Below are 16,489 nucleotides of genomic sequence, written 5' to 3'. Positions count from 1 at the left end.
CCTTTGGAGTCTTTCTTTTTTTTCTTTTGCCTACTGAGAATTGGATAAATATCACTTTAGGCTGTACATGTCTAAAGAGTTGGTTGGCCTTTATATTTTTAGTCATCACGTGACTAACTAGGTCTAAGCTGAGGAGTAATTTAGGTTCAGCAAGGAATTTTTTTTCCATTGCATTTTCTCCTGCAATGAAGACATTTTTGCCTTAAGGGTATAAGTTTGTGGGAATGTCTCTAGATGTAAATATTAAATTCTGCATCTTATTTTCTTTCAAATGTTTTTCTTTTTCTGTTTATTTGTTTGTTTTAATAAAAACATTTTGAGCCAGCAAGACAGCTGCAAGCGATAGAGCACATGCTTTGCAGGCTCAGGCTCAGTCCCAGGGCAGTCCCCTGAGCACTGCTGGGTTTGGCCCAAGACGGAAACAAACCAATAAATCAGACCCATTTTGAAAGAAAGGGTTATAGACTCAAGCACGTATGAATATTTGGGGGTTTTCCTGAAGTCAGTCATTTGATATCTTTAATGTGTGGCATGGTTTTAGGATCACTGCCTGCCCTAGTTAAGTCAGTATCTGCTGGGGGCAGGCACCCACTCTAGAGACAAACTGTTTGCACTAAGTCAACAAATAGCATTCATCTAGATTCATTTCATTTCTTTAGGTACAGTTTAACATTAGAATCATGACATTAGACCCGCCTTCCTTAAGCTTGATTACTATGGCATGAGAAGTCTAGGTGGGGGATGTTTAGGGAACCAGTATGGGAAAATTCAAGCCTCTTCGAGCACCTTCATAAAAAAACCTAAGTATTACATTTAAATAGACTGGGTTTGACACTCTTACCCATGCATCTCTCTTTTCTGCACCAGCAAGAAAACAGAGAAGGGTCCCACGAGCACAGTTGCACTGTTTCTGAGGTCTCTGCATGGAAGATGATGCGCAGTCAGTTCCCACTATGCCCTGACCTCGAGCTCTTCGAATAAAGAATGTTGAGATTAGGAATTCAAATCACAGCTAGATCTATTTAAGTATAAGATCCATCACAAGACTATTTCTAAACAGAACTGACCCATCACTCTAGGGTGTTAGCCATGGCACTCAGATACTACTTGTTCTGCATGAAAATGTATGATGCCCAGTTAGATGCTTATTTTTCATCAAAATACCAACCAGATTTTGCTCATCTTTAATAAAACTGGGTTTTAGGTAACCATAGTTCAGATGCACAAAGAAGAATATAGAACAATCTTTCATAATTTACCTGGCAGTGATGTGTTCTTTTTAAAACCTGGTACTGTATGTTAATTTTCCTTTGCTTTTAATAGGTGAGAAAAAAATTCTCTCATTTTGTAATGACGCATGACTCATACATTGCTCATTATCTTCCCACTGATTTTTTTCTTTTTTTTTCTTTTTTGCCTTGAGCCAGCAAGGAAATCTTACTTGAGAGGAGGGAGAAACAGATACAGAGTGAGTTAAGGAATACAGTACTTAAATGCTTTTGCTTGATTTTCATTGGTTCTCTCCTTCCTTGCGGGGACCAGTCTAAGCCAGCCTTCCCTGGCAGCTCCGGCCCCTCCCCCTCCCTGCCAGGGGGTTCGCAGGGTGTGCATTGCTAGAAACTGCAGGCAGTATGTAGGCATCTTTCATTCAGAATGGACAGTAATAGGGGGACAAGGGAAGGAAGCTTTTAGAAATGCATCATTTGCCCAAAGTGTATGGCTTTTAAAAAGGGATAAAGAGATGCTGAATGTTTCATATGTTCACATCGACTCTTTTTATTTTTGTTCAGACTCTTTAAGTTTTCAGACGCTTAAATATAGAGCCCTTTAAAAAAAAAAAGGAAGAAAGAAGAATTGTTCTGGTTAGTCGACCTCTTTTTCAGAAGTGCTTCATCATCCTCCTCCACCTCTCGGTGCCGTCTCTCTGCAGCTCTCTGGAGGTTAGGGTGCTGAGCTGGCTCACAGAATGTTCGTTTGTTAGCCGATAGATTTTCACTGACAGACATAGATCCATATAGGCTTTTATTTTCTTTTCTGTGAAATTCCAAAATGCCATCCAAAGAGTCTTGGTCGGGTAGGAAAACTAATAGAGCTGGAGTTCACAAATCCAAACAAGAGGGCCGTCAGCAAGATTTATTGATAGCAGCCTTGGGAATGAAACTGGGTTCTCAGAAGTCGTCTGTGACAATCTGGCAACCTCTGAAACTCTTTGCTTATTCGCAGCTGACATCACTTGTTAGAAGAGCAACTCTGAAAGAAAACGAGCAAATTCCCAAGTATGAAAAGGTCCACAATTTCAAGGTAAGACTCTGATTTTAACCTTTTCTTGTCAGAAAGAAAATGTGCATGACTTGAAATGTACAGCGGTAAAGGAATTATCTCCTGATGTCTTTTAAACTATAATGACTGAATTAAAATATTCTCTCTGTTTAATAAATGATGATGCTATAAGCATGATTTTATTTAAGAAATAGTGGAATAATGCCAGTTTAAGGTAGCCCCGGGTCCTCTAATATTGATTTAACTGTTCTGTTTATCAGTGTATGCTCAGTGCTAAAAAGTCTGAGTTGATCTTTAAAAAATCTCATTAAATAATGATTTTTGTATTTATGTATATTTGTGATGCAGATACATCTAAATACCTTTGTTGGCCATTTCAGAGAGGATTAGCTCGGATCTCTGTTCATCTCTGGTGAAAATCTTGGGATATAGGAGGCATGTGCTATTGCATCTGGATTGAGCAGATGGTCTGCATTTCCCGTAGTTTCTGTCTTTTCTCTTCTGCTAGTGAATTGACCATAATGAGAAGAGGATGGCTACCACGGGACTGTTGCTGCTGCTGACACTAGCAGCTTTCTGCACTTGGCTTCACTTTTTGAGTATGTGCGTGTGCTTTCATTGTGGTGTTACTGTGTTTCACCAACTCTACTTTAGTCATCTTTCTTTGGGGTAAAATACATTGATTCAAACTGTGGGTAGCTCTTGTCTGTATTTACTGCAGGACATGAGGCCTTGGAGTCCTCTGCCTTCTGTTTCATAGGCTAAGCAACGTAAGCCTGTGCTGTGGAGACCCACCACACTGCTCTGACCAGGGCTTGCTACACTGGCATTTCCACTAGGACTTCCTCTTAAAAGTTGTACAGCTTTAAGCGTTCCTGGGACGCAAATGTGTTTAAGCATTTAGAAAAAGTACTGTTAGTTTCGAGGATAATAAAGCTGTAAATGCTGGGTTTTTTTCCCACAATATTCTTAAGTAATCTGTTGTACGTTTAATCAGCAGATTGAAAGCACCAAGCTCTGTAATTGGAATTTTCATTTCAAATTTGCAATTCTTTCTCATTTTAACGTTGGCATTAATTTTCCTCAAGTGCTAAGTATCAAGTCCCTAATATGCCCTGCTTTTTCCATAATGAGAAATATTTTATGATCTTCAAATCACTTGGGGATCAATATCAAGTTGTATAAGGCTATATAAAAATTGCTCTAATTTCAGCATAAACCAAACAGCTTTCTCTCCTCCCTTTTAAAGAGATTTACTAATGAATAAATCTGTCAACCAGTATCTTTACTGGTTCATGACCATTCTGTTGGTGAAAATCTAGACAGGAAACAGATAAATCATACGTACATCTTGGTTCTCGTTTATGAACCTAAATATGACATGAAAGTTGTAGGCCTTGGTTTCTTCTTGCATAATGCAACCTGGTCTTAGAAGATTCAGGAAAATATCCCCAAATAAGTCCTTTTACAGATAGAAAGTTACATGATGTTACGTCACAGAAACAGTTTAGGCATCCTATTGAAAAAGTCCTATACATGTTGTTAGAAATGCCTGAGATTTCCAAACCCATGTCCAAAGATGCACCTTCTGCTCTATTCAGCTGGGACAAATTGACCTTTTATGGAGGCCATTTTAGTGCTACATTAAATTTGTTATATATGTTTTCTTTCAAAATTGATTAAAAGTAAATAACCTAGTAAGGATTTACATACACAAGCATATTCCCCTCCTCTTCCCCCTTTTTTTTTTGTGGTCTCATTTTCCATTACTTTTTTCATCTTTATCACATGGCTTTAATGAACAGATTTGCTCTATCACTGGAACTTGCTGACTCTGGAACCAGCAGTAATTCTTTGCTTGGTATCCAGACTGTTAAAAAGATGCCTGTCATTTTCTTTCTTTCTCTTTTTTTAAAAGTGTACATGAAAATGTATTTCTTCTTTTCTGTAGCCAAAAAAATTAAAACTAACTTGGGCTTACTGCTATGTGAAAGGAAAGAGTGTGTGTTAGTGGGTGGCATTCCAGATTCTGTAAGCATTGCTAATAAGGTCAGAAGCCTGGGATCTTGACTCTATTGAAATTATTCTGTTATTTAAAAAATGTTTCTGTGGGGCGGCATTATTTAAAAAAAAAAAAAGAGGGAGAAAGGGGGGAAGGTCATCTTGGACTAAGGTCCCTGAAGCCTTGGGACTCAGGATCTGCAGGCAGGCACAGCTCTCCCACGCAAACCTCCACCCTGGAGGTCACGGGTATGTGTGTCTGTGTGTCCCTCTGTCATCTTCTGAGATTTACTGTGGGAACCCCTAGACACTGCATCAGGATAACCAATCAGGGCCTGGCCGCAGACTCTTCTCGGTCCCCGCATTCCCTACCCCACAAGCCCACTGACTCAAGCCTCACGCCAGTGTGGTTTTCCCTCTTGCTGCTTGAACTGCCTTGTTATGTAATGCTACTCTGTGGTGCTGAGCAGCTGCCAAATCTCATCCCAGAAGGTGATGCCCCGAGCACCTTAAACCTTTGGTAAAAGCACTCAGCAAGGTGACATCCCCAACACACACACAAATCAACTGGCCCAATTCCAGATAGCTGTTTGGTTTGGGGAGTTGATTGGGTTTCTCTCTCTCTCTCTCTCTCTCTCTCTCTCTCTCTCTCTCTTGGGGTGTGGGGTGGATGATTTTGTTTCTAGAGAGAGAGTTTCTAATTTTGCTGTTATGTAACACAGCCGAATACCCCTCACCCCCACCCTCAATATAAGTAACCACACACTGTTACTTATAAGTATTTGGTAAAGAATTAATCACACATATAAGTATCTCTTTTAAGGGAGGCACTCCATCAGCAGCAACTGCACCCACATTCTGAGGTTTTCTGGACAGAAAAAAGACCCAGCCCTTGCCCTCAGAAACTTGCTTTTTTATTTCTATGACCTTGGGAGGATGACTCCATCTGAGTCTTTTTTTAACCTTAGAAAAAATTGAGTTTCTGCTATGTATGAGTACATGGTAGCCGCTGGGTATATCACTACAAATTACCCTTAAGTGGATTTTCCCCCTGAATCCATATCAACTGCTTTTCTGACCAGTTGGGAACTTTGGCATGATTTGGGGGGCTAAAGAAAGCTCTTGTTCTGTCTTAGCTCCCAGGCACTTAGAGATTATATAAGAACATATGAATTTTCATGCACCACAGAATACAGTGACATCCTCAGTCTTTCTTTACTCCCTCTATTTTAAACTATTTGGTTTATTTGAATCCAGAGAGATCTGTAAAATCAAGATTAGTATGATAGTAATATTATTATAATAGGAACCTGTATACTTAGGCTAATTAATTTAGAGAACAATATTAAGAATTATGCACTTTAACTTGTGAGTTTAGTTCATTTTTAAGGCAATCTGGAAGTGGTTACTGGACAATTTTGGAATTTCAGTTACTTGCTGGAGTGATAGCACAACTGGTAGGGCATTTGCCTTGCACGCAGCCGACCCGGGTTCGATTCCTCCACCCCTCTCAGAGAGCCCGGCAAGCTACCAAGAGTATCTCGCCCACATGGCAAAGCCTTGCAAGCTACCCGTGACGGATTCAATATGCCAAAAACAGTAACAACAAGTCTCACAATTTGTTGTGAGACGTTACTGGGCCTGCTCGAGCAAATCAAAGAACAATGGGAGGACAGTGCTATAGTTACTTGCATTTGACATATAAATGAAAGATGTTTTCATTTATATGAGGGATGTGTTATATTAATAGATCTGGGGCCAGAGATAGTACAGCAAGTGGGGTGCTTGCTGTGTATGCAACCAACCAGACTCAATCCCTGGCACCCCAGATGCTCCCCCAGACCCTACCAGGAATGATCCCTGAACACAGATCCATGAGTAAACCCTGAATAGAGCCAGGTTGGTCCCAAAACAGAAACAACAAAAAAGTAAATTTAATGCTGCCAAGATTGTATGCAAGCAATGAATAATGAGATATGTATTGCCACTGTAATTAAGATAATACTGTAATATGAACCTTGTGCTATTTGATGAAATCACTGATTCAAGATCTATAGAAGGAGGTGACTGCTGGAAAGTGCTCAGCGCTGACCGGGTGGCCAGACCACAGTGCCAGGTGCCTACAGGAAGTCATGCTGAGTATGAATTCATACATAAATGCTGCCTAGTTCATAGTGTGGACCAGTCACAAGAGAAGATAAAAAGAGCAGAAATTGATGCATAGTAGGGAAAGCCATAGCACTTTGATCCATAGAGTGTTCATGTAGAGAGAGCGGGGAGTGAGGTTATCTATTAGCTCTCTGGAAGCTTCCTGGATCAGATGCAATGGAGACCAGCTGCAGTGGGCAGAGGCTGGACTCATACTGCTTCTCCCTTCCAGGTTGCTGTTGATGAACCCATCAGGCCCATCCCTGCTGCCGGGCATCTATACTGGCCCTTGGCTTTGTGGCCCTGCTCACCTCAGCCTATCCTCCTTATACTTAGTATTGCTGACTAGGGAATTGCTTATGGCACCTAGAGCCCAGATCTAGATCCCTAATATCACTGTGGATCCAAAAACTTTTTTTAAAAAAATTTTGATTTTGGAGGCCATACCCAGAAATGTTCAGGGTTTACCCTAGGCTCTGTGTTCAGGGGAAACTCCTGGCAGTAGTAGGACCTTATGCCATTCTGGGGATCGAACCAGTATTGGCCATGTCAAAGATACTGCTTTACCCTTGTGCTATGTTTCCGGCCCTAAGGTTTGTGTTTGTTTGCAAAATGGTCACCGTAATTCTCCATAGAATAAATAGCATATTTCTTTATTTGGGGAGGGGGTCGTTTGGGCCACAATCTGACTGTGCTCAGGGGCTATTCCTGGCAGTACTCCGGGAAAAGTATCTGCTGCCTGAGATTTAAGCCAGTGGTTGCAGCCATTGCAACTGCATGCAAATGCCTCCCCTCCAGTACTGCCTCCAGTTCTGAAATGCTATTAACTCAAGAGAAACTCATGATTTCATGGACAGGAAGAATTAGCATTGTTAAAATATCCGTGTTACCCAAAGATACCTGCAGATTGAGCAATTCCTATCATAGTTCCACTAGTGAGGCAAGAAAGATAGCCCAAGTGGTAGAGCACATGACTACTATCTGTGGGGCTCTGAATTCAATCCCCAGCATTACATGTCCTTTTGAGCACCATTGGTGGAGCCCTGGTGACCCCTGAGCACTGCACAGAAGAGGCCTTGCAGAAAAAAATGATATATTTCTGTTGGCATTACAAAATCAAGAAGGCAGTCCACAGATACACAAAACACCACAAATAGCAAAAGCAATCCTGAGCAAGAAGAACTAAGTTAAAGATGCCATATTTCCTTATGTCAAAAATATGTTACAGGGGCTGGAGCGATAGCGTAGCAGGTAGGACGTTTGCCTTGCATGCAACCAACCTGGGTTTGATTCCCAGCATCCCATATGGTCCCCCGAGCACCGCCAGGAGTAATTCCTGAGTACAGAGCCAGGAGTAACCCCTGTGCATAGCTGGGTGTGACCCAAAAAGCAAAAAAAAAAAAAATATATATATATATATATATGTTACAAAGCTACAGCAATGAAATCAGTTGTGGTACTGGAATGAAAGTGATATCTGGTCAGTAGAACAGAATAAAGTTCCAAAAATAAAGTATTGCATCAGTTTTTCTTCAGAAAGAATAACAAGAACATACCTGGGGAATGAGTTTTCAGAATGGGGACAGATCTCTTCACTAGGTGATACTGGGAATAATGGTGGCTATCTGCATGCCATATACAAGAAAACACTCAAAATGAATGAAAGACTTACATTCAGTGCTGAAAACAATGAAACTGCCAGAAAAAAAACAGGGAAAAAACCTCTTGGCATTGGTCAGAATGATGGTTTTTGAGATGTGACACCAACAATAGACAGTGGAAATAAAAGTAGGTAAGTGGGATATTCTCAGGCTAAAGTTTTTGCATAACCAGGAAAACAATGAAAAGAGAGAAAAGGAAACCTATGGATAAAAGAAATTGTCTATCTTTGATAAGGAACTAATATCCAAAATATAGAAGAGAATTGTATGACTTAGCAGCTGTGTGTGTTTGTGTGTGTGTGTGTGTGTGTGTATGTGTATGTGTGTGACCAACCATTGGGAAGTGCAAATCAAAACTACAGTAAGGTCCTGAGTGATAGGACAGGGGATAAGGTACTTCCCTTGTAGGAGATCAACCCCAGTTTGATCCCTCGCACTGGATATGGTTCCCCAAGCACTGGCAGGTGTCACCCCTGAGCACAGAGCCAAGAGTCACTCCTAGGGGACATTTTGCGAAGTGTGGAATAGTGAGACTGAAAAGTACAAATGATGTTTGATGCTATTTATTTGCGATATCTAATATACTCAAACTCAGAATCAATTGGACAGTGGTTGCCAGAAACTGGGGAAATGGTGAATGGCTGATCAGAGAAAGAGGTGCTTTATTCTTAAAGGACATGGCCAATTTTTCTTCAGCAGTTTGATAATGTATATTTTCATATTCAAAATTTTGCTTCTCTTGTACTTCTTTGCTGCTTCAAAATTCCTTTTTCTAAAACTATTTAACAATATGTTTCAGGTGTTTTATTAGAATATATTAGTATTTCAGTTCTTGTGTTTTGGGTAAGAAAGACAAACCAGGGAATGCCCTTCCAGTGTCCTTGTGTACAGGAGTGAGCCCTGCTGTGTTATCCATGTGAGCCCTTGAAAATAGCAACTCTTTTTTGGAGGGGGTCTCACACTCAGTAGTGCTCAGGGGTTGTTAATGGTTTAATGGGCCTTGCAGTGCCAGTGAACAGACCTTAGACCTCCCCGAGCCTGCACTCAGCCCTTTGCACCATCTCTCTAGCCCCAAACCAGCTCTCAGATAAACTTACTAACTATGGCTTTTCAAAGGAAAAAACAAATTTCATTCGTAGTGTTGAAACATTTTGTCCATGGTGTTTCTTCTAACCTGAGGAGACGCTTCGGGTTTCCCTGGTGTGTATGTACTTATTTCCCCATTGTTCCTCCTGCTGATATTTCTGGAGCAACTGTGGTATGCATGTCATTCTGCTCGATATAGGGAGGGGGCACAATAATATGCAAGTGTATGGTTCCTGACATCTGGACTTCTACAAACTAACCGAAAAGAAAGCAAATTTGGGAGCCAGAGAGAGAAAGAGAGAGAGGGGGAGAGAGAACTCAACGGTCTGGGGCAGATACCTGCATGCACAGGATCCCAGGTTTCATCGCTGGCACCGTATGACCTTTGAGCACTGCCACAAATAGCCCTGCTGGAAAAAATCAGAGCAAGCATGAGTATGAGAAAGGAAAGACAATAATAATGGTGTTATGCATGAGCACTGGCTTATGGGGGGGTAGGAGAGATATTCGGGGGATGGTCACCTCTAGCAGTGCTCAGGCCTTACTCCTTGCTCTGTGCTCCCGGATCTCTCCTGGCTGAACTCAGGGACTATATGTGTTGCCAGGAACTGGACCCCAGTTGACTGCATGCAAAACGAGTGCTATACTATCTCCCCAGTTCCATTTTTTAATACTGCAGGACTTTGCATTGTGCCATATTCCTCCCCACTCTGTACTTCATCACTCATATTACTAAACATAATGTCAGGTGGTTGTTCTCTTAAGTGACATCTCCAACTGAATCAGTCTTACAGCCAGAAATGAGGATGCAGATCCGTAACTGGAAATCCTAATGAGCAGTTTAATACTAGGGGAAAGATTTGCTGGGGGTGGGGGTGGAGAAGGGTAGAGGGTGGTAAGAGCACACACGTGAACTCTGTGGTTTCACACAACCTATGTGCATACTGCAGTGTTGGCAATACCAGGTGAAGGTGGGACCGCAGAGCTCACCTTGCAGAAGTGTGATCTGGGAACTCAGGAAGAGCAGCTTGAGGTTGCAGCCTTCACAGCTCTGTCTGGGCTCACCTATTCGGTGAAAGTACACAGGGTCACACACGCAGTTGTGGCGCTCCCCAGGGCTGCACATTTTAATTGCACTTACCGGGTTTCCATGCCAGGGAATGAAGTCAGCAGTGCCTCGGAGGTCACGCCCTCAGCATGCGGGGTGGTGCTGGAGATCAGGCTGGTCGTGGTGTGAGGTAGTGTCTGATTGTGGTTTTGATTTGCATTTCCCTGCTGACTCCTTATACTGAGTCTCTTTTCAAATATTTTTGTGTACCTGCCTGCTTTTGAGAAATGCCTATTCAGATCCTTTGCCCACTTTTAAAAATTGATCTGTTTGGACTTTTTCTATTGAATTGTAGGAGTTCTTTATACATCTTTGATCAAAGTGTATTTAGAATATAGCTGTATTTCAAATATTTTCTCCCTTTCACTTTTTTTTCACTTTCTTGTTTTTTTTTTTATGTGCAGAAACTTTATTGTTGGATAGTCCCATTAGTCTCTTTCTTTCTTTCCTTTTTTCTTTCTCTCTTTCTTCTTTTTTTTTTGGCTTTTGTGGCTTTAAAATTTGAAGAGGAGGTTGAACATTTTCTAAGATTTTGTTTCATACAAGAAAAAAAATAAACAAAGCAAATTAAAGTTTGGAGAGAGACCTGCAAGTTTGTCTTTCTCACTAGGAGTCTGTTAGTAGAACTTTTTAAGTATATCATTTCCATTATGTAATTATAGACTATACAGAACCTCCAACCAGCCTTGGAACTAAGATGGAGAGCTATCATTTTGCAAAACCTTAAAAAGGCATCTTGCTTTGTCTATTACCAGAGCCTGTCCTGATTCGTCTTCCCAATCAACATCCTAAGTGCTACCCTCAGGCAAACAGCTACTTCAAATGTGTGTTGGTTATCTCTAGCAGGTATTTCTATTCTGTGAACTAATGTTGTAGAAAACTTGTCTCCAATATTTCTCCTGAAGTAGAGAAGCAGCCTGGTGTATACCTCCCCATAGAGTAACAAGTTAAAGATGTTGGACCCCGGGGCAGGAGAGGTAGTACAAGGGTAATACAAAGATTAAGTTGTTTGCCTTAGACTCTCCTCACCCCTGTTCAATCCCTGGCAGTACATATGCCCCCCAAGCCCTGCCAGGAGTGGTCACTGGATCCCTGAGCACAGAGCCAGGAGTAAGCCCTGAACATAACTGGCTGTGTTACAAAACAAGAACAAAGGAGGCGGGGGCGGGTGGGGGGTGGGGACACACACGGCCAGGTCAAGAATCTCTAAGTGAAGACCCAATCCTTCAGCTCTGCTGGTTGTGGCCTTACTATGAAGATCTGATGGAAACTCATAACTCATATATTTCAATCAACAGACTTATTGCAAGTTTGAAAAATCTAAACCTATGTTAAGGCAGAAATTTATTGGTTCACAGAGTAAGTCAGATGTTGGGTGAAGATGTCCTTTAACCCAGGGGATCTTGGGCTAAAGGAGATCTTCACCTAACACCTGACTTACTTTGTGCCAGCTGACCCTGTCTCCCAGCTCAGTCTACCTACAGGCTCCCTATGGCTACACGGTGGCCAGCATATCCCTCTTCTCTCCATGTTTCCAGACTCTGGTTAGCTGTGAAAATGAAAAACAGACTCTTTGAACAAAAGGGCTCAGCCTAGCTGTCATCCACCTAATCATCTATGCTGTCTCTGACCCACTAACTCCAGTCAGGAGATAGAGTACACTGGATGGCTTAGAGCTGGATCAGATGCACCCAGTAGCTGTAATTGAAGTAAGTTCCTGAATTCATGTAGGCATAAAGACTATTATTCAAACCTAAGACTTACTCTGTAGACCAAAATGTAGAAAAGGCCCGCTACAACATTAAATGATGGACGAAGTCACCAATTATGAGACGTTTATATGTGACCTCTGGAATACAACCGTGTTAGTCTAGCAACTTTCTGGAAAACAAGTGCTCGTAGAGTATGATGACAGAGAGTCCGAAAGCCATTCAGACTACAACATTGAGAAGTACAGGTGAAATTAGTTTTACATGTGCAGAAGTAGGCCTTGAGAAGTTATAGGATCTAGCTCACATAAAAGATTCAATTTTAGGAGCCAGAAATAGTACAGAAGATAGGGCATTTGCCTTGCATGCAGCCAACTTGGGTTCAATGCCAGGCATGTCATATAGTCCCCCAAGTACTGCCAGGAGTAATTTTTGAGTACAGACCCAGGAGTAACCCCCGAGTGTCGCCAGCTGTGCCCCCCCCCAAAAAAAAACATAAAAAAGAAACATTTTAGAAATAATATCTGAATTTTTACTTTCAGTCATGGTGGAGGACCTAGATTTACCTTCTCATCTTAAACCTAGAAAACCAGGCCAGAGAAATAGTGCCATAGGTTGAATGCATGCAGAAGGCCCAGGTTCAATCCCTTGGCCCTGCTGAGAGCTAATTCTGAGCGTCATTGCTGGATATGGTCCTAAAACCAAAACAAACAAAAAAATCAAATAAACCTAGAAAACCAAAAAAAGTCTAGGAAACAGACATTGAATTAAATGTACAGGACTATGAGGCCTAAAATAAGGCATACAAATAAAGTGAGTGCAGGATTGCTCTCTCTCTCTCTCCCAGTGGGCAGTGAAGGGGGAATCCAGAGGGTCCAGTGATACGGCTGAGCTGAGGTCACAGGCATTGAACTTCAGAGAGAAAAAGCTAACCTTTGTAGCACAGAATTCTGGAGAGAACAAAACTTAACCAAAAGATCTCTGGAGTTGGTTGAGGAGACATTTTGAATCTTCGGCTCTCTGTAGTTTACTGAGAAATTGTCTTGAATCTTAGACTGAGACTTTATCTACACACACCTGAGGGAAAACTGTCAGAGAACCACAGAAGACTAGCAAGACTAAATTAGCAGTAGACTAAAGGCTAAAGGAAGCTTTAGTAGGTGATCAAAATGGAATCTCTAAGGAAGAAAAATATATCTGAAATGAAGAACTCAGTGGATTACATGTTAAGCACTACAAAGGAAAAGATTAGCAATCTAGAAGTCATGGTAATAGAAACCCTCCAAAAGGAAGAACAGGAAGAATTTTTTAAAATATAATAAGAAGAGGGACTGGAAAGATAGTACAGTGGGTTGGGCATCTGCCTTGTACACAGCCAGCCCAGATTTGATTTCCAGTTTTCCATATGGTCCCGTGTGCACCACTAGTGATTCCTGAGTACAAAGTCAGAAGTAACCCCTGGGCATCACTGGGTGTGGCCCAAACCACCCACCTCCAAATTATATAACAAAAACAGAATATCTGTGGTCAACAGGACAATATGTAAGTCTCACTTAAGTGTATTTATTTGAAGCTATAGTGACCAAAATATTTGCAGATTTGATGAAAATCAACAGATTCAAGAAGTTCAGTGAACTTCACCTGGAAAAAAGTTAATATAACACCTTAGCCCATTATAATCAAATTTCTAAAAGTCAGTGCTCCTCAAAAGAAAGTTACAGCAACAGGTGGAGTGAAACAGAGAAGAAACTGTCTTGCATAAAAAAAAAAAAACATTTTCTTTACCTCAGCCTGAGAGGTGAAGTCAGTCTTTCTTTACATGTGATAATAAAAGGTGTAGAGGACCTCCCTAGACTCTAGAAATTAAATTGGTTCATTCTCCTCTTGAACTTTATTTTTACATTCCAGCTTCGTAATGTGTATCATTTTGTTTCTGTATTCTGAACCTTAAGTATGTGCATTTAAAGAAACTAGACATTTCTTCCCCCTTTGTTGTTGTTATGGTGCTGACTGGGGGTCCCCTATAGACCTGACTGTGGCACTCCCTGAGGGTTCACCCCTGTACTCGTGCTGATTGCACACATGCTCACGGGGCCACAGCACTGCTCACAGAAATGCGTGTCTGGGGTCACACTTCCTAGTGCTCACCAGGGATCGCACCCAACATCACTAATTGTGATGCTGACATACAGCTGGTTGCCATGCAGCTAGAAATCTCTTGTGGTGCTGCGGATCCCACCAGGGATTTAGCCCATACCATTGAATATGCAAAGCAAGCATTCTAAATCCTCTAGGTCCCATACTGCACATATTTTAAAAAGAGAAGAAATGACTTCTGATACTTCTGTTACTTCTATCAACATTTTAAAATTAAAGATTATTTTAGTATAGGAAAGTGTCAGTAAGATAAGCATTTTCCTTTGTCAGTGATACTTTTGTGTATCTTTTTTTTTTTAAGTTTAAAATGGGGGCTGGAGAGATAAGTGGGTAAGGCACTTGCCTCGCATGCAGCCAACCTCAGTTCAATCCCTAACATGCCATATAGTACCTTGAACCCCGTCAGGAATGATCCCTGAGACAGATCCAGGAATAAGCCCGAAGTACCACCAGGTGAGGACCCCACCCAAATTTTTTAAAGCAGTGGTGGTAGGAGAGAAGAAAATACATATTTCATACAGGTGAGTAATAAAAATGGCAGTACCATCACATATTATTAGGACAATGCAAGAAGAATTACAATGAAATGTCACCTGACAGCTGGTATCATCAGACATAAATTACTTCTATCCAACAGATCTGAGAGGTTAAGGTGCTGGCTTGATTCAGTGGCTGATGGCAGTTCTATCCCCAGAGCCTCCAGGATTTATCCCTGAGCACAAAGCCAGGAGCAAACCCTGAGCACCACTGGTTGTGGCCAAAAGAGCAAAATAAACCCAAACAAAAGCTTCTTACTATAGAGCCAGGGGTCCAGAGAGCTAAAAATGTGGGTAGAGACTTACCTTGAACACAGTTGACCCAGGTTCTCCTTGCCAGGGTTGATCTCTGAGTGCAGAGTGAGGAGTAAGCCCTGAGCACTGCTGGGCGTAGCCCCCAAACAAAAACAAGCAAGCAAAAATGAGTGAGAGCGAGCTGGGAGCTGACCACATGCTTTGCGTGCAGTGGCCACATATTCCCCGCTTCACAAGGACCCCCAAAGACTGAGCTGAGAGTAGTTCTGGACACTGCCAGGTATGCCCCCCAAATGCAAAACATCATAAAATAATATTATTAAAAGGTGAAATTGTGTATTTTCCCAAAATAGAAGGAACTTGAGGTGATTACTGTCAGAGTGACTAGTGGGTCTCACTCATACATGGAACATAAATGATTAAAGTAAATAGACGGGCAACCAAACCCAATTCCTAAACTCAGTACGAAGGATGGTCTCCAGAGAGGAAGGGGGCAGAGGTGGAAGAAACGAAGAAAAGAACTCGGGGCCTTTCAGGTGGTGAGGGGACCTGGAATTACTCTGGTGGAGGAAACAATTGATTATACGTATGTGGGGGTGTGAAATACTGTAATGTTGTATGCCAGTAACCAGTTAGTCACTGTCACTGTCACTGTCACTGTCCTCCCGTTGTTCATCGATTTGCTCGAGCGGGCCCAGTAACGTCTCCATTGGAGACTTTGTTGTTACTGTGTCTGGCATATCCAATACGTCACAGGGAGCTTGCCAGGCTCTGCCGTGCGGGCGAGATACTCTCGGTAGCTTGCTGGGCTCTCCAAGAGGGGCAGAGGAATCGAACTCGGGTCGGCCATGTTGGCTGCGTGCAAGGCAAATGCCCTACCACTGTGCTATCACTCCAGCCCATAACCAGTTAGTAATAATAAAAATTTAAAATTTGTTGACAGAAGAATTGCCTTGAGGATTATATTGTTTTGACTGTCGGGGCCTGGGTTCCAAATGCCAGCTCTCTCTGAGAGAACTTAGCTCCTCGGAACAGAACACTGATACCCGGAACTCAACTAATGTGGCTCAGTAACACACATTAATTTAGAGGGCTTTAATTTAGAGATTATTTTTTTCTCCCTCACTGGAATAATACTGGTTTGCTTTGATTTTGTTTGAGGGGCTGGGGGCTTAGGAGAGTGGGAATGGCTAGAAGGAAGCCATAATGTGGCCCTGTGTGAGTGAATGGATTGTATGAGTGGAATAGCTTGTAATTCATTGGTTTTTTTTCTCTACATGTTAACATAAAACAATGTTTTATACACCAGGAAATAAAAACCATGTTATGCTGCTTTTCATGTGGGAGCAGAACTGAATGACTGATTCCCCTAGTAACTGCCCTGTAGGGAAAGACTAGTCTTGTTATAATCTGACCATATGATGTCAGCTTCCTGCAGTTATTTCTCATAAGGGGATATCACTGGTTTATACTATGACTGTTTTGTGCCTCCCAGACTTTGAAGGTAGCTCCCCCCTTCCCTATCATGAACACTGTGAAAACAAGAGT

At 41.8% G+C, this 16,489-nt stretch overlaps 1 protein-coding gene across 4 annotated transcripts in view; it reads left to right on the top strand.

The window, feature by feature from the left end:
• The window catches only part of CHN1 (chimerin 1), a 190,028-nt gene that overhangs the window by 141,603 nt on the left and 31,936 nt on the right, over positions 1 to 16,489 (top strand). For all 4 annotated transcript variants that reach the window (XM_056110491.1, XM_056110492.1, XM_056110493.1 and 1 more), the window contains one exon: positions 2,224 to 2,301. In XM_056110491.1, coding sequence (XP_055966466.1) covers positions 2,224 to 2,301 — 78 coding nt within the window. The remainder of the gene's footprint in view (positions 1 to 2,223; positions 2,302 to 16,489) is intronic.

Source organism: Sorex fumeus, unplaced genomic scaffold (genome assembly GCF_029834395.1).
Source record: "Sorex fumeus unplaced genomic scaffold, SorFum_2.1 ptg000009l, whole genome shotgun sequence".
Classification (NCBI taxonomy): domain Eukaryota; kingdom Metazoa; phylum Chordata; class Mammalia; order Eulipotyphla; family Soricidae; genus Sorex; species Sorex fumeus.
This window is presented reverse-complemented; position numbering and strand designations above follow the sequence as displayed.